Here is a 24,187-nt window from a genome sequence, read left to right on the forward strand (position 1 = left end):
TCTATATTTTATGCCTTTTAAAATGTTCTTTACATCTGGTATTCAATATTAATTTTATATTCAAATTAATACAAAAAAAAAAACAATACATAGATTACCTTGCATAAGATCCAATTTTTGATTCTCTAGAGTAGCAATGGCTTCAATTTGCATTTCAATTTCTTTCGTTTGAGCAGAAACTTTACTTTCAAGATCAACAACACGTTCTTGCCAATCTCCTGCTGAGGCTATGCAAATCGTACAACATGCCAATGATGTATGTATATAATTGATATTAATTGATAGTAAATGCAAAAGCAAGCAACTTAAATATTACATTATTACAAGTAAATCCATATTCAACAAGCTTAGATTCAACAATTTTTAAGTAAACATATCAACTGTTCTCCAATTATTAATTAACCTTACACTAATTAATTAATTTTAAGATTAATTGATCTTACACTAAGCATGATTAATATTCTTCAAATTATTAATTCAACAAACAAATCCCCAAATTTAAAGCAAACATAAATTGGTCTGCTTGTTAATTTAATTATCGCCTATTTATTTATTTATATATCCAAGTGTTAACTTGTATATTTTGAACCATATTAGACAGTTATTTTATATAATATCAATAATATTATACAATATACTGCAAAGGTTTTAAAAAAGATGGCAAAATTGCTGTTTTATCTAATTGTTCATGCAAGTACGTTAATTATGCAAAAAATCATGTAAAAGATAATACAAAATTTAATATTTGCTAACAAATAAATCTAGTTCTATGAATCAGAGTGTAGCAAACTTTGACAAGTAAAGTAGGTACCATGTTATGTTAAAATAATAAACCTGATATAACATAATTGATTAGTAATCTCAATAAATATTTATATAATTTAGTATAAGTATCTAACTAATCAGGTAAAAAGATTCCATCACCGGAAATTAGCACAATTACAATTGTCTCAATAGCAATATTTCTCTTATGGGGTAAGCAACAAGAATACAAAAAATATTAACAATTTGTGCTATATATATATATGCATATATATATAACTAATTCATATATACAAGATCAGTTATCAAAAATTCAATATAAATTTCTTATATGTATCATTAAATACATATGTATAAATATGTACATAGGTATTGAAATTTCTCTGCAGTAAGGAAGACAACAACAGGACTTATGGATAATTATTTTAAGAATAATATAAATAGACAATGCATTGCACGTAAAATTGATAACAAAACTAGAACAATGAAAACAACGATGACAGAATTTCTGCCCTGGTTCCTACCTTTAAGCTCATCAAAGTCTACCAGACTCAGCTGAAGGTTACCTTTCTCTTCCTCTAATAATGCCACTTGGTTCCCCAATCTGACAAGTTCTGCATTTGTATCAGACACCTAAATTACAAAATTACATGTAAATGAATTTCATTATTATTTTAAGTAAATAATTACTTATACTTTCAAATAACTGATCAATTTAAAAATTATAAAGCTTTGAAATGATTAATAAATTTTTGGCCTCATAAACTTATAAATTAATAGTATTAATATATTTTACCTTTTTAAAGTTCTCCAACTGTTTTTGTAGGCTTTTTACTTTACTTTTATGTTGTGCTTTAATTTTAATCATACTCTTATTTAATTCTTCCAATTCTTTGGTAAGTTTCATCACTTTTTCACCTTCTTTAATTGTACTTTCTTCTGGTAATTTTGCCACGATTTCATTTTTTTGTTCTTCAAGTTTATGTACCAAATTTTCAAGATCGGTTATTTTATTTGAATATTCTTCATTTTTTAATGTTAAATCTGCTACTTGATTTTGCAATTCTGCTTTAGATTCTTCTTCAAGAAGCTTATTAGATTGTTTTAACTCTTCTACCAAATTTTCAAGTTCAACTATTCTATTATCCTTCTCCATTATTGCACCATTACCATGCATAGATATATTTACAATTTTATCTTGTAATTCTGCAACACCTTTTTGTAACTCATATTTTTCATCTTGTAACTGCTTATTATTATGTTCCAATTTTTCCAATTTAAACTGCAAATCATCAACAGTCGGATCTCTGACTATTCCAATACCAGATTCCAATTTAAATACTCGTTCATTAGCTTCTGCTAACTTCAACTCATAATCTTTTAACTGTTGTAATAAATTCTCATTTTTCGCTTTAAGGGAAGATTCCATTAGTATAAAATTTTCTTGCATTGATTTCATTGCTTCTTTAGTTTCTACCAAAGCATCCATTGTGGAACGAGAAAAGTCAGCACTTGCTGACTCAGACAACTTTTGCTTGTTAATTTCTTTCTTAAACCTAAATAAAGTAATAGATAAAAGAAATAATAAATAAATATATTTTAATCAGTTATAAAATATATTTAACAAATTTATAAAATTACCCATCAACCGAATTTTCTAATTCTGTTATTTTATTATCCCTTTCTTGCAATTGTATTAAGAGATTTTCGTTCTTATTTTTCAGGGATGTCTCTAAAAGTACAAAGTGTTCCTGCATCGTTCGCATTTCGTCTTTCGTATCTTCGAGAGTATCTAACGTCGTTTTGCCCTTTTTTGAAAGATCTGCTGACATAAGGGTAACTGCCTTTGTCTTAGATTCAATAACAGAGTCTTTTTCTTTTAAATTTTCTTGGAGATCCATAATTGTAGCTTCAAGCTCCAAAATTTTATTAGTAAGTTCTGCAATTTTGTTTTCTTTTTCCTGAATACTCTCAATTTGTATTGGTGACATGACCTATAATTAAAATATTAAGTGTAATTACCAATAGCATAGTAAAAATATTTATTATTGAAAAGATGTAAAAATTATTTGCTAACATCAGAAGTAATCATGACTGGTTTAACAGGGGCAATGGATGATAATTGATCCCTTTGAAAACCCACTACTGCCACATCTTTTTCTTCTAATTGTTGCCTAATAGCTTCTACTTTCTCTTCAACTGCACGTTTAGTTTCTATTATTTCTTTATTACGTTGTTCAAAAGCTTTTCTATTTTCTGCTAGCTTCTTTTGGAGTAAAGTAGACTTTGCTTTTGCAGTTTTTGCCTGACTAATATCATCAATACTTCCTTCAGATGTATCTGCCAAAGATGTCTCAGATGTATGAGTTACATCTGTAGAAGTCAAATTTCTTTCTCTACTCCTACGTGACAATTTAGCTCTGGATTTAATTTTGGAAAGTCTCCTTGCATATTCCTAAATTTAAATTTAAATTTTCAATGAAATATTCAAATCTTATCATTAAAATTTTATACATTAATATTTATTACCTGAACTTCCTCTTCTTTCTTTTTTAAACTCTGTTTATTTTTCAACATAATTTCTTTAAGAGATTCTAACTGGCTTTTATTTTGTTCACATTTTTCTTTCGCATGCGCCATAGATTCAGATGCTTCCCCTTCCGTGGTTCCTGGTGGTTCTTCTGACGCACCCCACATTGTAAACTGTAGAATTAAGAACAATAAAAACCACTTCATTATAATTTGTATAAAACAAACATAAACTCTTTTAAATAAGAAATTATGATGTCAATGGCAGTGAAAGTTTCTATAAAGTGGTCAGACAGTGTGTCACCCACTGCTCTCATTTTCATAGACTAATTGGATGAAAGCTAAACGGGGGTAAACTAATTGTATTATCTATATGTATAGATATTGAATGTCAGAATACACACGAGTTACCTTGTGGCATATTTAATGCTTACAACACAGCGTTTAAGTAGGAACTTTTTCAATGACATCTTATATAAACTACCAGATAAGAAATATACTAATATTATAATCAGACTTATGTATTATACATAGATATTTTCATTAATGCATACTTAAATATCACATATATTAATTTTAATGTACATATATTATATACAACAATAAGAAATATACATTTAATATAAATTTAGATATAAAACTTTTAGTACTTATGTATATTTAATATGAATTTATTTTTATATATCAAAACATTTATACAGCTACAATATAAAACATATATAAAACATTTATATATTTGCTTAATATAATATCAAAAAATAATTAAGCAAATTCTACATACAATATTCTAAACTGAAATTATAATATGACACATATGGCTTTCTAATGAATAGATAACTGAAGAAGTTAACCTCAAAATATGTTTAATTAGAAAAAGAACATGATATACATAAATTACGAAGTAAATAGATAATATGATAAACAATAAATAAAATTACATAGATAAGTTTAAATAATAATGAGATGACGTAATTTATGTTACAAGAGAAAAGTACATATTCTAACATTCTTTGACATTAAAAACTAGAAATCATATCAAAATAATTGATTTTCATATATGTTCTAAATGAACTTGTATTTTTATAAGAACACAAAGTAATTATTTTTCAAACTGTATTTACCTTTATTTATATTTCTGAAATTGTCAAGATGGAAACCCGTTATCATTCGTGCACATATTTTATTAAAGTATTTTTATCACTCACATCTGTATGTAATCAATACCAAATCCATTCATGTCCATATTTCATTAATTTTACAATATTTACAATAATTTTACTAATAAGTACATAAAAATACCAGGTAAATTGTAATCCTATGCCTCAAAATGTAAAGTCTACATTACTCCCTTTACATACGGAAGCAGTTGGAGTTTGAAGTGTTGGTTGGATCTCTTAAGCGCATATGTGCTGCCACATTACGGAAGTCTTTATGACTGTTAGAAGATTTAGAATAACAATTTCAAACTTATACAATTCTATTCCAAATATATTCCCTAATTTTTCTTCGTATATTAGAATTTTCATTTTTATATTAGTGAAATACAAATTGGAAACCTCTATTGTATATGTACTTACTATGAAAACCATAAATTTAATGATTTAATTTTGCAATATTTTATTAAATACTTTAATAAAATTGTTTATATTTGTCAGACAAGATTATGTAGGGTATAAACATACCACAATTGTAAAAATATAATATTGCATAAGTATTGTTATTGAAAATAATGTTTTAGCAAGACTCACTATACCATTTTTTATTCATGTTTTAATAATATAGGAGTATATTTAATAAATCGTTCATTAAAACTAAACAATTTTTTATACAATTTTTGATTCTTTTATTATTTTGGTATAAATAATTAAAAATTTATCTGTATATTAATTAGTTTTTATTTTTTTACTTTTATAAAATCAATAGTCAGTTTATAATAATTGGATTATTGTATTTTACAAATAATGAATTGTTTAACTCCAGACGATCATTTAACAGTAAAGAAAATAATCCTATTGTAACCTGCCACGTACGTTTCAATATAGGTACATACATCGTAGCACAACAGGTGATAACAGCTGATTCTTATGTGTGTTGTGCAACAGAAAACATTTCAACACCTACAGAATAGCATGCAAAATCCAGTTACTCTTTATAGCGCTCTTTTTAAATGTTAAACATCTAACAGTAAATACATAGTATTTATTAACAATTATTAATAAATTATATAAAGAATAAAAAAGGAAATGAATGTGAATGAATAAATAGATTTCAAATATTATTCTAATTAAGTTTCTTTCTGTTTAGCACGTTGATGGTAGTCAGCTCTACAAGAAAAGAAAAAGACATAAGTACAGTTCTAACCTAATACGTATGCGTAAACGCAGGTTTCATATACACATGTATATATAGATTGCATTGTACACTATAGAATACGGTTTATTATATATACCCATCTATACAGATCTATACACATCTATATATATATATATATATGTATACACACATGCATATATATAGTTGTACACATGAAAGTGTATGTATATGTATACGTATGTTCGAGCTGGAGGTACGCGCTTGGTGCTACGGCGCATTTGCCAGTATCAACGGTCTGCGTTTATCGACTATCATGTATACTGTGGCAAATGCGATCCATTGACTTCAGACGCAAGAATTTCCGTGACTTTTTCATTAAACGCTACCATCTTCAACTATGATGGACGTGCAGAACCAGTTCAAAGGTAGGAAGAGACCATTTCGATTTCTTCCTGTTGACACTTGAATAAAACACGTCGAAACAAGTCGAGTGAATCTACGGCGGCACTGTGACAGTTACCACAAGCAAAACCATAATTCGTTGAACTGTATGTTTTTGTTTATTAAGTATAGTTCATTGGCAGTTGATTGTACTTCTTTCACCTTCTCTACATTTTTTTTACTTATTCTACGATTTCAAATGTGATGTCGATGTATATGTGTATGTGTATGTGTATGTGTATGTGTCGATATGCATTCGATTATTGACATACACTTTTGGAGGGAAGAAAACTGTAGGCGGAGATGTAAATAAACGCGCATTAATTGATCAATTTGGTCTTTTGTCTTTTGCTCGCTAATAAGTTTGATTTGTATAGCGGTTATCGTAATTATGAAAGGAAATTATCGTTTCTATTTTACCAACTTGTCCATAGCCACGATCACAGACACAAGGTGAGCGATATGAATTTAATCAATAATGAAATTAGTATTTTCATCAAGACATTAACATGACCCCGCTTATCGTATCATGCAAAAAAATAAGGATATATACACCGTTCCCACTGTGGAAGCTTTTATTTACAATGTATACAGGCAACGTTGATATGAACGTAGATTAAGCTATTTATTTATTTGTGTTAAATAAATCCTTTACTCTAGTTAGGTAAGTAATCCTTTTTGTTATAGAGAGATGAATGTATCATACAATAGTACCGAAGTTATAAATTAATTTCGAATTGAAAAATTAAAGTTATTCAATATTGAAAACATTTTAGTATCACATATAACCATCAATATTTTTCAATTTACGATGTACTCGCTTCTAAAAATAACAGAGAGAACTGTTTTTTACAATAAAATAAATACATTTTCGAGCACGCAAGAAGTAAGTATGTGTTGAATGTATTAAATAGTCTGCATTAAATTTCATTATGTAATGTATTAATTAATTCCACACATATTATCTAATTATTGCACGCAAGATAATAATATATATCCATAATTCATATTATGCAACAGATTATTGCACAGATATAAATCAAATAAAATTATAATTGAACTGTTTGAAGATACACGGTGCAATAGGACAAATTATGCGAAAGCAATGTTTGACCTTAATCGGGTTAAATTGTCACGTGCGATTCAATTTTCGAATCAAGTCATATAATAAGCAAAGTTTCTTTATTGTAAATATTTTTAACAAAATCTAGCAAAAATGTTCAACAATATTATGAAATTCATCTTCTTCATCTCCTTTTTTAACAAATGTTCATAACTGAAACTATACTTAATTGTAGTTACAATTAATATATATGTACATATTTCCTTATACAATTATTTTATATGTACGTTACACTATGTACTTAATGCAAATAAAATAATGCAATATTCTAATATTTCATACTATTTCTGTAAAAAATATATATTATTGAAATTTTTGTATTTCTATTACTATGTATACTGTGTTGATGCTTGCAGATTATGAATGGTAGTTCAATTTGTATAATGCTTACACGTTATATGTATTTCACCTTTAATCTAGCTCGACATTTAAGGTAGCTATTATATGCTTAGCATTTGAATTATATATGTTCTCTCTAATATAACTTACCTAAGCCTTTAACCCGTTTATGGAGTTTTAAGCTTAACCAACTAGTTAAAACTTTGGATTATTTTATTTTTTTTATAAAAACAATTTTTTTATATAAAAAATTATTATCTATTTCATCATTTTTGTCATATAACTCACATACATGTAATTAATATAAAAAGATATTTACATGTCCGTTATGTTTAAAATAGAATTCGTGTTTATTATTTAGAATAGAAAATTAAAAAATAATGATGCTTTGTTCTCTACTATTGTTTTCACAAATTTATTGCACAAACATAAGTAAGATATTGGAACTATAGCGTAAAAAATATTACAATCGGATCCATTTATATCCAACTAGTATGATTCTACATGAAATGCATCAGATAATAAAAAGAATAATACATATAGAGGTCGTGAATATATTATCGTCATCATCAATGTTACACTTTAATGTGTTGTAAGTGCTATAGTGTTCATGTAGATAGCGCAAGTAAATTAAAACTTAAAGAGCATCTCTTAATTATATCGTTTAGATGTAAAGTAACGCGTTCGGTGACTCGAATATTCACGAATCAAACAACGCTGGTCGTCAGGACGTCACAGGGGCAAGGGAGGCACTGCTTTCTATCGCTCTCCGTCACACGTTGTTATATTGTTTTATCTGCATATGTGACACTTTTGGCCAATACGCGTGCTTATCTTTATGATCGTGTTGAGTCTAACAGAAATAACCAATCGGACCCGCATTCTTCCCATCTACCAACTTACCATCAATGCATTATACATACACTGTACTGATGAGTTATGAAATGTTGCAATCTAAATTTTTAGTATCACAGTTTTAATACTTTTCATGTAAGCTACATATCTTCTTCTCTTTAGTTGGAAATTAGTTATTTTTATTTGAATATTTATCAAATAATTTAATGCAGAATGACTTGTGAACAACATTTTAGTTTTACACATTCTTTTAACAGTGATTCATTTAAATGTGTACGTTCATATTTGGAATACTTAAGCGTCAACGAAAATACATTGTATATGCTCTTTGTCATTATGACATATAGATATATACATATGTATATTATACAAAACATTGTAGTTTTATATGAAAAATATTTACAAAAATAAGAACTAAGATTTGTATAAAACAAGAATTTCATGACTAATAAGAAAATATTTAAAAAATAATTAAAGCTATGGACTTTGTAAAGGTAAATTTGATGATGAAATTATTTTTCATAATAAAACTGGGAAATATAAAGATAAATCAATTATATGAAAACCGTTCTTATAATTGATTATTCTTATCTCCGAGAAATTTTTAATCCAAAAGTTAGAACATTTGACAAATCTACTGATTTAACTTTCATTCAAAATATTCCAAAAGTCTTCATCAAAAATCAAACATAAACATGTTTAGTAACGGTTAATGGACTTTTGACGATCTAATATTTACTTCCACGGACTAGTAAAAGATTAAGTGGTACAAGTAAAAAGGAGCGAGTGGTGGAGGGGCGATTATATTGTCTGAGGTATAGTTAAGGATGAAAGAACACGAGTTTGGCCAGTATGTGTCACTCGACAACGCAATGCCGTACATCAGAGTCTGAACATAAAAGCGTGAATATAAAAAGTGCGTGTTTTAATCAGATCCTGAGGACAAGTTTCACGATGGCATTACTCGAAACATTTTTTCGACGAAAAGGTATAATATCAGTGAAGATAGAGACGAGAGTATGTCTCGAAACGTGAATGAAGCGTGTCACTGTGCAAATGTACATTATAAATACATACTTCGAATTCTCCTTTCTTCGAATCCGCGCTTTGTGACACATACCATGTGCGAGATGTTCAGTGGAGTTTGTGGACCAAAGAGGGAGCTATGTATTTACTTGACACGTTAAGGAGACTTTCTTCGAATCTTGTTACGAATAAATTGCGGATATTTATAGTGTTTCGACAATAGCAGTACGACCGGGTAGGGGATGATTCTTCGTGAAAAAATTAATCAAAAATGTAGAGTAAAGTTTTTGCGTGTGATACTTTATTTTCGAGAAAATCAAGTTTGAAAATTTGACAAGTATGCTTGAACTTGTATAACTCCGAACTGAACAAGACTAAATTATCGACATAAAGTTATTCTGCATGTGACAATAAGTAAGAAATGTAGAATAAAATTTTTTCGTAAGACGTTTTGTTTTCAAGAAAACTAAATTTGAAAATTTATTATGCACCTATACTAAGCCGGTTCTTAGCCAAATATGTCCAAACTGTCGAAAACTTCTTGAAAACAAGGTTTGAAATGGAAAAATTTTATTTCACATTATTGTCTTATTTTCGCATATAGAGTAATCTCCTACCGATTGTCTTCTATTCATACCTAGTCTCTGATTAGCCGTTTAAATATACTTAACAAATTTTGAAACTCAATATTCTCAAAAGTGAAGACTCGTACGCAAAATCTGTACTGTACGTTTTCGACTCATTTTTTCACGAGAATTCGCACTACAAAAATTTTCTTCGCCCACTAGATATTATACGTAATGATATATTTTACATATATTTTCTTATATATTTTCAATGTAATGTATATAAGTACACTCTATGAATTTTTGCATCTTTGTATTTACCATAAATGCATAAAAAGATAAATATACATATCTTCAATAATAGAAAATGATAAATTTTCGAAATACAGCAATCTCGAAATAAAGATAATGAATACAAAATCTATCCATACTCAAAAACTCTATCTTAGAAAGATTACTATGGTATTATAAATCCTATCATTGAATTATAGGTAAAACAATGACCCAGAATCATTGATGCTACACAAGGAACTGTTACCAAAGAAATTGTTGTAGAAGAATCTAATCTTCGAAAGATGTTTGTAACTATAATATGAACATTAAACAAAAGTTGCGAAATATGTCGCAATCGTAAAACAAAAATAATTTTCCATGTGTTATTGCATATGCGGCAATGATAAATTTTTCCATATGAAATGTTAGATCTGAAATTTTCACGATGGAAATTTTCCATGTGTTATTGCATGTGCGGTAATAATAAATTTTTTCGTATGAAATGTTAGATTTGAAATTTTTACGATAGTGAGATATCATGCTATTGGTTTTTCGGGAAGGAGCTGTTACACTTGCAACACGATTGTATAACAATGATAATATCATAACTTTTGAAGACTTATAACTTAAACAAATATAACAAGTACGAGTATCCATGGTAAATTACAAATCAATGTTACGAATACGGACTAACACAAGTATGTCTGTCAATATTATCGAGAGCGTAAAAATAAACTCTTCGAGAATTGATGTATTTATTTTACAAGTGAAATCTCATTATGTTTTCAGAGCTCGTGAAACTTTCACCCTTACGTATTACGATATTATAACAGAAGTCGCTTTTTAACGTGACTTGAAAATCCTACGTCTGACGATTTATAGAAATTATTTAAAAAAATTATATATATATAAAATTATATATTATCAAAACATCAGCAAAAGACATGACAAAAGCATGACATATTGATGTGCCTTGCATAAAAATTATTCGATTAGACGAACAAAATTTTCCAACATAATATATCCATTTATAATTAGTTTTATCCGTTCATCTCATCAAACAACGCACTATTTCATAATCAGTCCAAATTTTATGAGAAATCATTAAGAAGATGTGATTTAACCTGATGTTACTGTGATAGATAAACTAAATTTTGTAATATATATATGTATATATATTTTAGAAAATAAATTAAATGGCATAATAGATAGGTATATTTTAAAAATTAATGTACATTGAAAAGATTGAATAAGGGAAGATAAAAGGGACTTTAAATAAACATTAGCTAACAGGAAGGAAAATCGAAGCACAAAAAAGCCAAGGACATGTTAATCTGGTTGATGCGCGATAAAATGCTCAATAGATAGCAGCAGAATAACATGTCTAACAAATGATTCATTAAAAAAAGAAAATGAGTCACATAGATTTTTAATGGCATGTTTGTAGTTGATTTAAACATTGATGCCATTCGTTAAGACGACAAGCAAGGCATTATCTATCACAAAATTTACTGTATTAATTTTTATTGTTAGCCATGCATGTGACCTTTTCTGACCGCCATGTACTTATTCATTTTTTGCTTGTTAAAACATCTATAAGATAGTTTAATAAAAAGAAATTAATTTTATTTCTTTTGTTTTAACGATATAAAATAGAAAATCTTTAAATATCAGCATTTTATCGACATATTTTTTTAAATAAATGTATCCGTTTATAATAGTCTTTTTTATGTTTCACGTATACTATTTCCGTGTAAAAATTGTTATATTTTGTGAAAATGTTGAATTCGTAAATATGGTATGGCATGGTATGTAATAATTCGAACGTCGATAATCGGCTTCGTGCAACTTGTCCGCGAACACGTTAAAAACAGTAATTGCACGTAATCGCACGTTTGAAAGGGCTAAAGTCGAGTGGCTGTTCAGTGCATTGTCGATCGAATCCGGGTTATCTTGTATAACGTCCTGTTGTGCAAACGTCGCGCCGTCTTTCCTCACACTTTTATTTGAAACCGAACTTTCTTCCATTACTATCCTTTTCTGAAACATAATAGGAAACAAAAAAATTATACGGGATAAGTAATTAAAATAAATAATCACTCGATGTAATTATTAAATGTGAATTTGAATTTTTGAAAAAAACGGCGAGCTTAAGTAACAATAACAAGAAGATCAAAGAATATCTCTTCCAAATTACATAAATTAAATGCCATTTGTAATGATATAAAATTGATGTAATCAAAAGAACTATAAAATCTATACATAAAGTTAATAACAATCTGTTCTTTACAGTGACGCCTGCGACCGGCGATGATTGTAAGAATCAAACACCACCAACTTTGCTTTCGAGTTTAAGAAGCGTCCTTTTCGTAATCGGAACCGTAGTGATCGGGTTCGCTGCGTTCTGCAACTCGTTAACATGGTAAATCCTAACGAATGACGTATACAAATATGGCTTCCGCATTTTTCGATCAAATACTAAGAGATATTGTTACCTTTAAGATTGAACGACTCATGTTTACCATAATCATTTCACTGCTTCGATCCTTTCATTTATTAGGCATTTACAAAGATTTTGGGGAGCCTCTGGAGATTTCTGGCAAGCACAATGGGACAAAATCTTAGACAAATTAGGAGACGACCCTGTCACGCTTTGGGTTCATGGTATATCGAGATAAAACAACGAGAATATATAGAATATACCAGCAGTTCCTAGATAAGTACCATTTAAAATGAAAAATCCAGTTCGAGATCGATTGATGATGATGATATCATCAGAATTGAATTTTATCACAAAACTATTTCAAATATGTTGGAGATATTAATAATAAGGATGATGCTACACTTCTATGAAACATGATATACGATAATATACAATTGAGTTATCTTTTATTTCCTCTTTTTTTATTTAAGAAAACAGATATTTATACAAATATGATATTTTATTATACGGGAAAGAAATTATTTGAAACTTATCTTGGAACATTTTTGTCGTCTTACGTATGTTTACCAATTTCTTGCAAAAATGTAAAAAATTACAAATTTGGAACTAATACGTTCCAGGCTCATTGGGACTAATGTTCTTCGTATATTGGTTCTTCGGTGGGATTTACACGATTCTAGACATAACTAATCGACCGGCTGCTTTGCGGAGATACAAAATACAACCGGGTACGAACGAACCAGTCGACACGAGGGAATTGTGCAAAGTAATCGCTCAAGTACTATTCAATCAGATCATTGTTGGAGTTCCTCTAGCGTGCGTCAGTTATCACTTTATGGAATGGCGCGGTTATCCGCCTGTACGCGAATTGCCGACCTTCCACTGGGTGCTCGTTGAAATCGCCATCCACATATTATGCGAGGAAATTGGATTTTATTACTCACATAGGTATGCAATTTCTTTTTTATCCCCTATTAAGGTATCTTGTTAACTTTGCTCTTAAGTCGCTCATAAAGCTTCATTAGAAAACATTTTACCGTTAATAAATATGGATTATACGAGATGGCCTGTATTAATCCCTAAATTAATTCATCTTGAAAGGTACGTATACTGAGTTAAAAGAAAATTAAATGTGCCAAATATCAGTTTCTAAATCTTTCTTGTATTATTTTTTGTACTAAATCTATTTATGTGTGTAGTAGATTAAAATGATTCATTATGTGCACTGCTTAAAGTAATTAAGGAGTAATACTTTTGTATAGATAAACAGAAAAATAATTTTTAATTATCTTACTAAGCAATTAAAATCATGTTTGAATAAATGTTCCTCTGCATTATTACGTATGTGTATTACGTAGTGTTTTATATGCCTATATTGTTGTAAACAAACTTATGTAAAAGTAAAATTACATTACAGATTTCTGCATAGCCGTTATCTCTATAAGTATATACATAAACAGCACCACGAATGGACGGCCCCTATAGCTGTAACATCGCTATATTGTCATCCTTTAGAACACATTGGCTCAAATCTATTACCACCGTTTTTGGGAGTATTCATCGTAGGTTCTCATGTGGCTACTGCTTGGCTTTGGTTCTCGCTTGCTATTCTCTCTACATTAAATGCTCATTCTGGTTACCACCTACCGTTCTTTCCATCTCCAGAAGCTCACGATTTTCACCACTTAAAGTAAGTAATTTTCATACATTTTTTTTTTTTTTGGAGATTATTTATCCTTAACATTAAATAGATTGAACTGAGTTGTACACGCGCTAATATAATAATTTGTTTCCTTTCTTACTAGTATTTCATAAGTCTCTAGCGATATAAATATATTTTATATGGAAGTTTAATATTGAATATTGGACTTATTATATTTTAGATTTAATCAATGCTTTGGAGTTTTGGGAGTATTGGATCGAATTCACGGAACAGATACGCAATTTCGTAATTCCAGAGCTTATCAACGTCATGTAATGATGCTTAGCTTGGTTCCTCCAAGAGAAGCTTTTCCGGATGAAGTGAAGTATAAATCTAAGTAGAATGTTTTATCGAACATCGTGATTAAATATGAAAGTTCAGTACGAGAATATGTTTAATATGGAAATGCAGTATAAATACTTCTACATTTGTAGTATTTTTCTGTTTCTTTCTTCTTATTTTATTAATTTTCGTGGAGAACAATCGATGAATTAAATTTAATCAACAAGATATAGTAGAAGTTAAAATTTTTTAATATTTATCGTTCGTCAACCAAGTACTTTTTTCTTTATGTAGAAACTGCATATTTTTCATTATTATCAGTTTGTAAACAGTTTCAATTACTACAAACTTTACAATGGTGCGATTGTAATATTATTATTATTAAACAATTTATCCGCGTAAACAATTTTTTTGTGTGAAAACACGACAAATGTAACTTTCTGAGAGTATTTATAACGAATACTTTCAGATGTAAAAATGATCGTTCTAAAATTATAACGGAAAGAATTTTACCATAACTTTAATGGGCGAATTTTAGATTATTAGAATATCTTTTTTACGACAAATACATTGTTGGGAAATTTAGAAAGATATTGAGTATTTCATCTGGATATTACCCTGTTAATAATTACATGACATAGCAATATTCTGAGAACATCTACTTAACAAAATTATATTTATATTGAAATTACAACATTAAGATAAAGCTATTTGTGACAATTACTATTTTTATATTTAATTCAATAATAAAAGCAATAAATATTTAATCTAAGATGAAATTACAATTGTAGTATTATAGTAAAAATTATAATTGCTGTAGATTGTTACTAGCCATCAAAGATTATGCACTTTAAATCTTTAAATTTGCAAAATAAGTCACACTATTTAAAAGTATTGAAGACATTAATATCAATAACTTCTTTCTCTAATCAAACTTATTTATATACTAAAAACACAGATCAAATCACGGAATTGAAGCTTCATCTATTTTTTCGTATAATAAATTTTTACATGTATAAATTAAATTAATACATGTATACAAAATTATATATCATATTTATAACTGTCCTATAATTTGTTAACGATTATTATCAGAAATGGCTACATTATTCTTTGTCATTATAAACTTTGTAATTTATATGCAACGCTAATATGCATAATTTTATGTACCTACATAACAAGCATACTAATAAAAAGAAAAAATCAAAACTACGAATTTTTCTTAATATTAAAATGTAATTATAATATATAACATAAAAGATAATATAACGTAATATATAATGTAAAAAGTAATCAAACATTTTTAGTTACAAGTATTTATATTTTATAAGAATATGAAGGATCTTGTTACATATATATATATATATATATAAATAGTTATTGCTTTATTACACCCAGATAACATACAAATTTTACGAACATTAAATAAACAAGAAGTTTATAAAATTCCATCATTACTAATAACAATTGCAGAAACCTTATTGGATAAAGTAATTACATAAATCATTGCTTATATTTTCTATAATATAATAAATTTACAAATGGGCATTCAATTCCTATTCCATTCGCATGTTTATAATAATAATTATTATTTTACATAAACATCTTTCCAAAAATGTAAATAACAATTAACAATTATAGGAATTAAATTGAGATATCAAATTATTCAAATCAGATACTTCTTTGGTGAGCTAGATATTAGATATTTTACAATTCGTAAATTATTCTCAAGAGCATTATTAAATTTAAAAATACAACCAAGATATAGTGAGAAGGAAATTATATGGAAATAGAAAAAACCAATTTCCTTTAATGTGAAAACATTTTCATACTGTTACCAGAAAAATTTTACTTTGAGTTATTAAAAGAAATTATAACAATACTGTTCTCACAATCAAATTTGTAATACGTTTATTTCTCTATTGAGAACTTTTAATGATAAATTAGCATAAGTTAATAATAAATCATTTACAGATAAAATTATTTGAGTAAAACCATTAATCCCAAAAATTATTTTAATGTACATTTCTTCACCTACAAAAGTTATAAACAGGTTAATAATTATCTTACAAAATAAGATTAAAGTTTAACTTTGAAACTACTTTATTTGTACAAATCATAAAATACTGCTATTATTATAATTGTAAATTTGTTATTATTTCCATATTGTCTTTCCTAAGCACCGTTTATCCAAATTTACAAAGATAAATGTTCAAATTTCATACATGACATAGTACATATAAAATAACAAATCTCATATCAAGGCAGTAAAATAATAAAAATATATGCAGCAAGTTATAGTAAACCAAAAAATTTATAAGTATTTGTATATGGAATATATATATGTTCATTGCAGCAATAATGGCAGAATAGTATATTCAATTGTTATATATTGCATATATGAAACTAGCATTAGGATCCCACTTTTTAAATGATATTTGTTGACATTAATCATTATACATCCCATCAATAAGGAAATCCATTCTCCGATAGTGTCTTTTATCCCAACAATCTCTACCTTGTTTGTATATCATGAAAATAATACCACCCAAAACTGGCAAAGCTATAAGAGTAACAATAACTGGTAAAACATAATCAATTTTCTTTGGCATTCCTAAGCGTGAACCTGAGTAGTATGAGTTAGCATGATCTATAAATGCTTGTTTATCACTATAAGAATCTGCCTGTGTTCTAGTTGGTTTATGTTTATGTTCTCGGACTGACGATGCATTATTTATTACAGCTGCACTTGGTAGTTTCTGCTGTATCACATTTGTAACCTGCAAAGTACTATTTACAATAGTATTTGAAACAGTATTTGTATGCTTGTCAGTAATATTTGATTTTAATTCATTCATGTTTGTATCAATCTTTCCAATATTATGAACATTTGTTGTTGTTAAAGATTTAATTATTGTCTTCGTATCATTGGATGATATAGTTTCAATGGAAGAATTTGCTCCTTTCCTTGATACAATTTTAGAAGTGGTTTTTTTACTTTTTACGTAAGGAACATTATCATCTTCTGTTGATACATTAACTCGTACATCTAAACTGTCTGTAGCATTTGTTAAATATTTATGTGAATTAGTAGAAAATGTTGGTTCAGTAGTAGAAATAATTGAAATTGGGCCACCTTCTCCTGCAACTAAAGGGGTGGCAACATTTTTCTGTAATAACATTTACATATTTCAGTTATATATTTACTTGTCATCATTATATGTGCTTATTTAAATAGAAAAGATTGTAAACATATTAAACAAACCGTTCGTTTTTTAAATGATATGATTTAAGTTTCAAAATAATTATTTCTATGCTTACTAATTGTCAAATACCATTACTACATACGTTTTGGGTTTTAGCAGAATTAACAGATTCAGATGTAAATTGAATTGGCGAAGATAAAGTTCGATGTTCAGTTTTAGAATCTCCATCAGTAAAGTTTGCATTTAACGTTAACGTTAAAGTCGTATCACCATCTGTTTTAATTTCATCACTGATAGATAAGGTTAGAACAGATACGAGCCATATAAACAGAATTAATTTATGGAATTTCTGCATCATAAAGAAACTCATTATTTTAATTATAGAATTGTATTTCGTAATATGACCAATTGCAGATAAATCTGGCTAAAACTTTTATAAAAATATAGAAAAACTAAAAAAAAAAGTGGTCTCAACCACTAAGAAACTTCTCGTTCCATCGTAAGCAGGCATTAACTATTGCGTAAATATACATGTAGAAACATATAGTATAAATATATTCCACTAATTGAATGCATAGGGTTTCACTTTTTTTCTTGTTATGATTTTAAATAATTCAATTTCAGTTATTTATGTTTAAGAAAATATAAATTTAATTTCTTTCATTCTTTCTATTTTCTTTTCTTTTTTTCTGTAAAATTTTTGTACTAACAGGATAGAAGGAGTGATGTTAAAAATACCAAGTATATTAAAAAAATTGTTAACTCGTATAATCATTTGCCACCCATTTAGTATAAAAAAATTCGTAGTATACAATTAATACAAAAAATATTACAGCTATTGTGTGTTATTTACTTAATGTAAAAAATGAAAGTTATTAATCAATCACATACTGAAGTGTAAAATATAAATTTTCGCATTAATCGTATCGACAATTATTTCAAAATATGGGCTATAGAAAGTTATATTAGATCCTCGATACGATTAACTTATCATTAGATGTTGATACGTACATACCGTCACGAAGAACATTATATAACATTACACATATATACATTGTACTTCGAAGCAGACAATACTTATATTTATATTACTATAGCATATACCTAAATGTTTATTATTATATAACATCATATTTATATTTTTAACGTTATTACATTTTGTTAGTCCAATAATACAAGCAAAAATATTTTTTTATTATAGAATAATTCTATAATCAGATATTTTTGAACATTTTTATAATTAAAAAGATGCTTTCTAATATTTTATTAAGTAGTTATTATATAAATTATATTCCGCATATTAAGTTATTCTTTTTCATCAAAATTCCGATCGGTATACGTATCAATAAATTTTCTCGTAGTTCTGACATATTAGGTCGTCCGAAAAGTTTCTTTCGTTTTATAAGGAAATAATGGATGCACAACATTTTTCGTTTTATATTATTTTATCGAATTACGTATGATCTATTTTGTTCTATCAAAATAAAGATCACAATGTTTGACAGATTATGTTTCATGTTTGTATAAAGATGCGTCGTTGTAAAAGACGTGTTTGTAAAAGAAAGACACTTTTCGAACAACCTAATACAATTATAATTGCATATTCTATTACCGCTTGTTACGATTATCGTGCTTCGTAAAGGGTTAAATATTGTTTGCCCGTTTTGTACATACTTATGTATCACCTTTGAGAAATTACTCTGTCGAAAAACACTCTGGAGTAATAATAGTGTTGCAGGAATAGAGCTTAATAAAACACGAATATGTAAAGTACATTAGCAATTTTTTAATACGTACGACATCATTTATAACGTAAAGGTTTCCACTAAAAAATATTGAATAGTGATTTTATCGCTATTTTCTAAGCTGTATGATTGATTAATAATTCTATATCGTTTCATGACACTACCTATAGAATTATTGTTCTATAGAAGCGATAAAGATACGCTTGTAACGATTCTTGATATTTCATTATCAGATAACTCACAAGGTCATATTCGTCATTCTTTCTTCAGTATCATCATTGCCATTATTTTTTTATACTAACTTCCTATAAATAACACATATATATACGCATGTTTTTATTTCCATACCTATTTTCTTATATTACTTACTTTCGTAGATTAAAATAAATGTAGAATTTATCTGAGAATAAAACTTTCGTAAAAGAGACATTCTAAACAATCCATCATTCGTGATATTTTCAATGCATTGACGTTTGGATATTACTTGTATATACTAACTTTCATAACTCTGTTATCCAGGAAGAATTATGTTCAAATCCCACTTCAGCTCTTGTCTTAATATTTGTTTGATAACAATATCTAATTCATTTTGTCAAAGTCCCCTTGAACATGTGAAGCAATTGTGAACTATTACTTTATACTTTAGATATAGTTGAAAACAATTATGTAATACAAACAAAATTTAAATAATCTTAATCAAAATTATTGGTTTATCTTAAAAACTATGATAGATCGAGATTAATCACAAATCCTGTTTGCCTCATCATAAGAAATCACGTTCATTTACGTATAAGAGATAGAGCTAATCTCCGTATAAGTTGAATAAAATACACGCATTGTGTTTAAAAATAGTTTTATTAATTTACTCCATTTTTTTCATGATAATGAAAGATATGTGTCCATTAATGTACAATTTTTAAATATTCGTATCCTCCGATAAATAATTCATTGATATAATTTCATTACGTCGCATTAAAAATAAAGCAACTAATCTTTATTTTGCAGTTGTGATACATAAAAAAATTATTTATTTATATCTCTGTATAATTTATATAAAAGAAGAATTTTCTTATTATATATATATATATATATAATTTTTACACGAAATTTTTACATACGATAATACCATAATAAATATAAAATATTACTGTATTTTTATTATACTATTAATTACATTTATATCTCTTGAAAATAATTAATTTATGTCGATTAAAATCTTATTAATGCCTCTCTCCAAAAATCAAATGTTTATTTATGAGTTCGTCCTTTATTATTGATTTAGTTTATCTTTAAATGTTATCTGTTTTTCGACCAAATTCTTTCCTATTGTCGCCTGTCATTTAGACTCGATATTATATCGTTGATTTATTTTACTGAATTTTATTTAATTGAACTGATTATATTTCGTTGCAGATTACAGATATGGATTGGATTAGTCATTGAGAATATAATTCTTATTGATGTGATATATCTGTGATTGTGATATATGGAAAAATCGGATACGATCATTTAAAAAATAATATGCTATGATTACGTAGGTACATATATACGATGTCACTTTATAGGTACGGAAAGATCCACCCTCGTAATAATTTTTTTATATCCAATTACGTTTAACAAAGACGAGCACGAGTCTCCGTAGTCGGTCTTTAAATAATTGATTTGCGCTTTTTCCCATAAGTACAGACTGCATTTTATCTACGTCAAAATTCTCTATTTCTTTCGTATCCAATGTGAGCACCTTTATCATCCAGCTTACATGGATGAATTCACGTTCGGCATCCTCGACTAATTTCTCTTGAAATCCTTCCTTGGTATACAGACTCGTATTGCATCCCATTTTACTTAGCGTGTTTATGAAAGTTTCGTAATACAAATCCAACAGATCATCGATTTGCTCCTCCATTGTATCGTTCTTTACGCTAGAGTAAAGGAAAAACAACAGATCACGCAGGGGACTTCCGTAAAGGTATATTTGGAAATCGACGAATTTTACGCCATCGATTTTCCCTTTTTCGCTACGATGGAACATCACATTGTTCACCCAGAAATCAGAATGAATGATGGTCGTCCATGGTTCTCGAAGAGCGTCCGTCCAAAGATCTTCCATTTTCAATTGTGTTAAAATTTTCTCACATTTCTCGTAATAAGGACTTGTTTCTGGGTCATTCTTTATTTGATCGAGTACCAACGCAAACATATCATCCGTGTTGTTCTTTGAATGTTGTAAAGGTCTTGCGTACATCTTGAACACCTCAAAAATACCAGGTCTTTTCTCTTTCATAGCTATTCCTAAAGCATGAAATCTAGCCAAAGCCTTGACTGCTTCCTCTGCGTGCTCTAAGTCGTAACCTGTATAAAACCATCAAACAGAATAATTAGAAAATAAAATTTCATTTTATAAGTATTTTCGAAATATTAGGTTTAGTAAATCTATAAGGAACTTGCTTAAAGTAAAATTTAATCGCTGCGTGCAAACAAATTTGTATGTGTTATTTATTATAAATAGAGATTGTATAAGATGATCGAAATGAAGAAAATTTAACGATAAAATATAATTGAAAGGTCGTTAAAATTTAAATAAATTTTGCATTCTATATTATATATAAACTTGTAATTCTCATCGTACGAAAAATCGTTGAGAATGAGTTCTTAACATAGAAATCAAGGTATTTACGTATTAAGGATTTCTTTAAATTGTCAAGGATATATGAGCATGATTCAGCGAAAATACCAGAGTAAGAAATCTCGACGATAGAATCTCGATAGATATCAAACGATTATATACATAAATACTTGTGTAAGACACTGAATATAACTTAGTAAAAAAATTAAACATTGTTACTCGTAATTAATGACATATAAGTTTATAAATTAAAAGTGTATGAACATAGTTCGTAAAGAAAATTTTTATATTTAATTTTTCTAAATTAATTTTTTAAATTTTATATAAATTTTTATGTTAATTAAATTTTTCAGTGAATGTATTAAGTTTTACTTCGTATTAATATTATTTTTATTTATATTATTTCATTTTTAATTTTTTCTATAAAAATACAGTACAGTTTTCTTCTATTAGTTCATAAGATAGGAACTGTTTCATAGCAATCTATAACTAACAATCTTAAACGATTTTAAGAGAGAGTTGATTTATATATAATGTTAAAAATATACATAACATCAAACCGCTAATATTTTGTGTTAACAGTTTTCGTTTTAAGCAAACTTTAAATGAAATTTCACTATCATTTCGTTGTAAAAATTAGTGTCCCGCTTTTTTTATCGGACAAATGATTCGAGTAATTAAACCTTTGAACTTAAACGTAAAAAGTACAAAGAGATATGATTAAAAAGATAGTTACATTTTAAAACGATGTACAATTTTATAAAAAGATAGTATACAGACGTCCATATTTTTGTCATTACCACAAATATAAACATATTTTTTCAGATTATTCGATATTTTATTTATTAAATTACTGTATTACAAAAATTTATTTAATATAATTATTTTACCTCTCCTTAATACTTCCAAAATTATATACTAGACTATAATAATGAAATTAAAATTTAGTCTATTCTCAAAGACGAATGGTAGTTAAGAATTTACTTAACAAATTATACTAGAGTATGTATACATACCTATAGATCGATCGCCTGTGTAGTAACCCTTAATTTTCAAATTCTCCATAAGGATAACAGCATCGTCATCAAACTCTCTATCCGGTTGTAGAGACAGTCTAGATCCATAAAATTTTGGCAAAATCTCGAACACCTCGTTCTTTCTCAATCCGCACTCCACTTCCAACTTATTATAAGCTGGTAAAATAGTCTCGTACATAAAGATTTCTTTCATAAATGTACGAGAACTATTGAAAACTTCTTTCTGATATTCCGTTGGTGGACACATCTTTGCAATAAGATGAAGATCTTCCTTCTTTCCAGTATTTTTATCCTTCAATTCAACATCGACTCTAAAAATCGAACTTCCGTAATTTTCTCCAGGGGGTAATAATGATTTGCTGGTATAATCTCCGATGATCATATGATCCCCGATCCTTTGACGCAGAACCGACTCGATATCACGGAGTACAACATTCTTAATTGTAAACGCATCGCTGTTGTCATTCATTATTATAGCAGAGAGAAGTACACGAACGAGAGAAAAACGATCTAATAGTAAGTTTCCGATCGATCAGTCACAGCTGGCGAAAGGAGCACCGAAGAACAATTTGTAGGTTTTAGATATTGACTGAATTTATAAGATCGACTACTGACAAGATCACAAGATTAATGTTCTTATCAATTACTTCGGTGTGTGACTATTATCAGCAATTCTATCCGATACAAATGTTAACGGTTCTTTCTGGCAAGTCAGTACGATCCCAATAACCAACTTACGTATTGTCCTCAGTTCCACTTATCATGTACTCTTCATGATAATGATCGCTTCTACGCACGATCTCTCCCACTTGTTGCTTACAGTTCGACCTCGGTTTTAAGAAGGACATCAAATCTTTCAAAATATATGCCCGTGTTTCCTTTGTAAAATTTTTTTGTTCGTGTAACATCTTAAAAATTA

The 24,187-nt window shown here is 28.0% G+C and overlaps 4 protein-coding genes and 1 long non-coding RNA gene across 10 annotated transcripts in view; 2 read left to right on the plus strand and 3 right to left on the minus strand.

Moving 5' to 3' along the window:
• LOC138189663 (golgin subfamily B member 1) overlaps positions 1-4,667 on the minus strand; it is an 18,182-nt gene extending 13,515 nt beyond the window's left edge. For 2 of the 4 annotated variants that reach the window (XM_069131747.1, XM_069131745.1), the window contains exons 1-6: positions 3,292-3,513; positions 2,840-3,217; positions 2,404-2,756; positions 1,559-2,318; positions 1,287-1,395; positions 99-227 (exon numbers count right to left, since the gene is read on the minus strand). In XM_069131747.1, coding sequence (XP_068987848.1) covers positions 99-227; positions 1,287-1,395; positions 1,559-2,318; positions 2,404-2,756; positions 2,840-3,217; positions 3,292-3,498 — 1,936 coding nt within the window. In that variant the 5' untranslated portion in view covers positions 3,499-3,513. Of the gene's footprint in view, positions 1-98; positions 228-1,286; positions 1,396-1,558; positions 2,319-2,403; positions 2,757-2,839; positions 3,218-3,291; positions 3,514-4,412 lie in introns of those variants that run through there. The other 2 variants (XM_069131748.1, XM_069131746.1) reach the window with 2 other exon arrangements.
• A 1,175-nt stretch (positions 4,668-5,842) lies between these two features.
• On the plus strand, positions 5,843-15,866 carry LOC138189911 (fatty acid hydroxylase domain-containing protein 2). 3 transcript variants are annotated; one of them, XM_069132216.1, is made up of 6 exons: positions 5,843-6,029; positions 12,520-12,649; positions 12,788-12,891; positions 13,291-13,618; positions 14,088-14,360; positions 14,554-15,866. In XM_069132216.1, the coding sequence occupies exons 1-6, from the start codon at positions 6,002-6,004 to the stop codon at positions 14,711-14,713; spliced, it is 1,023 nt and encodes a 340-aa protein (XP_068988317.1). In that variant the 5' UTR covers positions 5,843-6,001; the 3' UTR covers positions 14,714-15,866. The 3 variants fall into 3 exon arrangements, with proteins under 3 accessions (XP_068988317.1, XP_068988318.1, XP_068988316.1); XM_069132215.1 differs by lacking the exon at positions 5,843-6,029 and adding an exon at positions 9,160-9,350; XM_069132217.1 differs by lacking the exons at positions 5,843-6,029; positions 14,088-14,360 and adding an exon at positions 9,133-9,350.
• Positions 9,357-11,654, plus strand: LOC138189914 (uncharacterized). Its single transcript, XR_011176152.1, has 3 exons — positions 9,357-10,531; positions 10,657-10,885; positions 11,017-11,654. It is a non-coding gene; the product is annotated as an uncharacterized LOC138189914 (long non-coding RNA).
• A 1,156-nt stretch (positions 15,867-17,022) lies between the features above and the next one.
• Positions 17,023-18,399, minus strand: LOC138189913 (uncharacterized). The gene is made up of 2 exons (XM_069132218.1): positions 18,003-18,399; positions 17,023-17,824 (listed from the first exon to the last, which is right to left on the minus strand). The coding sequence occupies exons 1-2, from the start codon at positions 18,228-18,230 to the stop codon at positions 17,102-17,104; spliced, it is 951 nt and encodes a 316-aa protein (XP_068988319.1). The 5' UTR covers positions 18,231-18,399; the 3' UTR covers positions 17,023-17,101.
• A 2,337-nt stretch (positions 18,400-20,736) lies between these two features.
• Positions 20,737-24,043, minus strand: LOC138189918 (uncharacterized). The gene is made up of 2 exons (XM_069132228.1): positions 23,248-24,043; positions 20,737-21,957 (listed from the first exon to the last, which is right to left on the minus strand). The coding sequence occupies exons 1-2, from the start codon at positions 23,735-23,737 to the stop codon at positions 21,203-21,205; spliced, it is 1,245 nt and encodes a 414-aa protein (XP_068988329.1). The 5' UTR covers positions 23,738-24,043; the 3' UTR covers positions 20,737-21,202.
• Between the last annotated feature and the right edge of the window lie 144 nt (positions 24,044-24,187).

This window comes from Bombus flavifrons, chromosome 2 (assembly GCF_040668555.2).
Source record: "Bombus flavifrons isolate JBK064 chromosome 2, iyBomFlav1_principal, whole genome shotgun sequence".
Classification (NCBI taxonomy): domain Eukaryota; kingdom Metazoa; phylum Arthropoda; class Insecta; order Hymenoptera; family Apidae; genus Bombus; species Bombus flavifrons.

What these genes read in the sequence shown, in the direction of transcription:
- LOC138189911 (XM_069132215.1), top strand. Translation starts at nt 9,215, where the DNA reads ATGTGTCACTCGACAACGCAATGCCGTACATCAGAGTCTGAACATAAA. An exon ending in AACATTTTTTCGACGAAAAG is followed by an intron (nt 9,351 to 12,519) that starts GTATAATATCAG and finishes TGTTCTTTACAG; the next exon opens with TGACGCCTGCGACCGGCGAT. An exon ending in TTCTGCAACTCGTTAACATG is followed by an intron (nt 12,650 to 12,787) that starts GTAAATCCTAAC and finishes TTCATTTATTAG; the next exon opens with GCATTTACAAAGATTTTGGG.
- LOC138189913 (XM_069132218.1), bottom strand. Translation starts at nt 18,230, where the DNA reads ATGAGTTTCTTTATGATGCAGAAATTCCATAAATTAATTCTGTTTATA. An exon ending in ATTCTGCTAAAACCCAAAAC is followed by an intron (nt 17,825 to 18,002) that starts GTATGTAGTAAT and finishes ATGTTATTACAG; the next exon opens with AAAAATGTTGCCACCCCTTT.
- LOC138189918 (XM_069132228.1), bottom strand. Translation starts at nt 23,737, where the DNA reads ATGAATGACAACAGCGATGCGTTTACAATTAAGAATGTTGTACTCCGT. An exon ending in CACAGGCGATCGATCTATAG is followed by an intron (nt 21,958 to 23,247) that starts GTATGTATACAT and finishes GGTTTTATACAG; the next exon opens with GTTACGACTTAGAGCACGCA.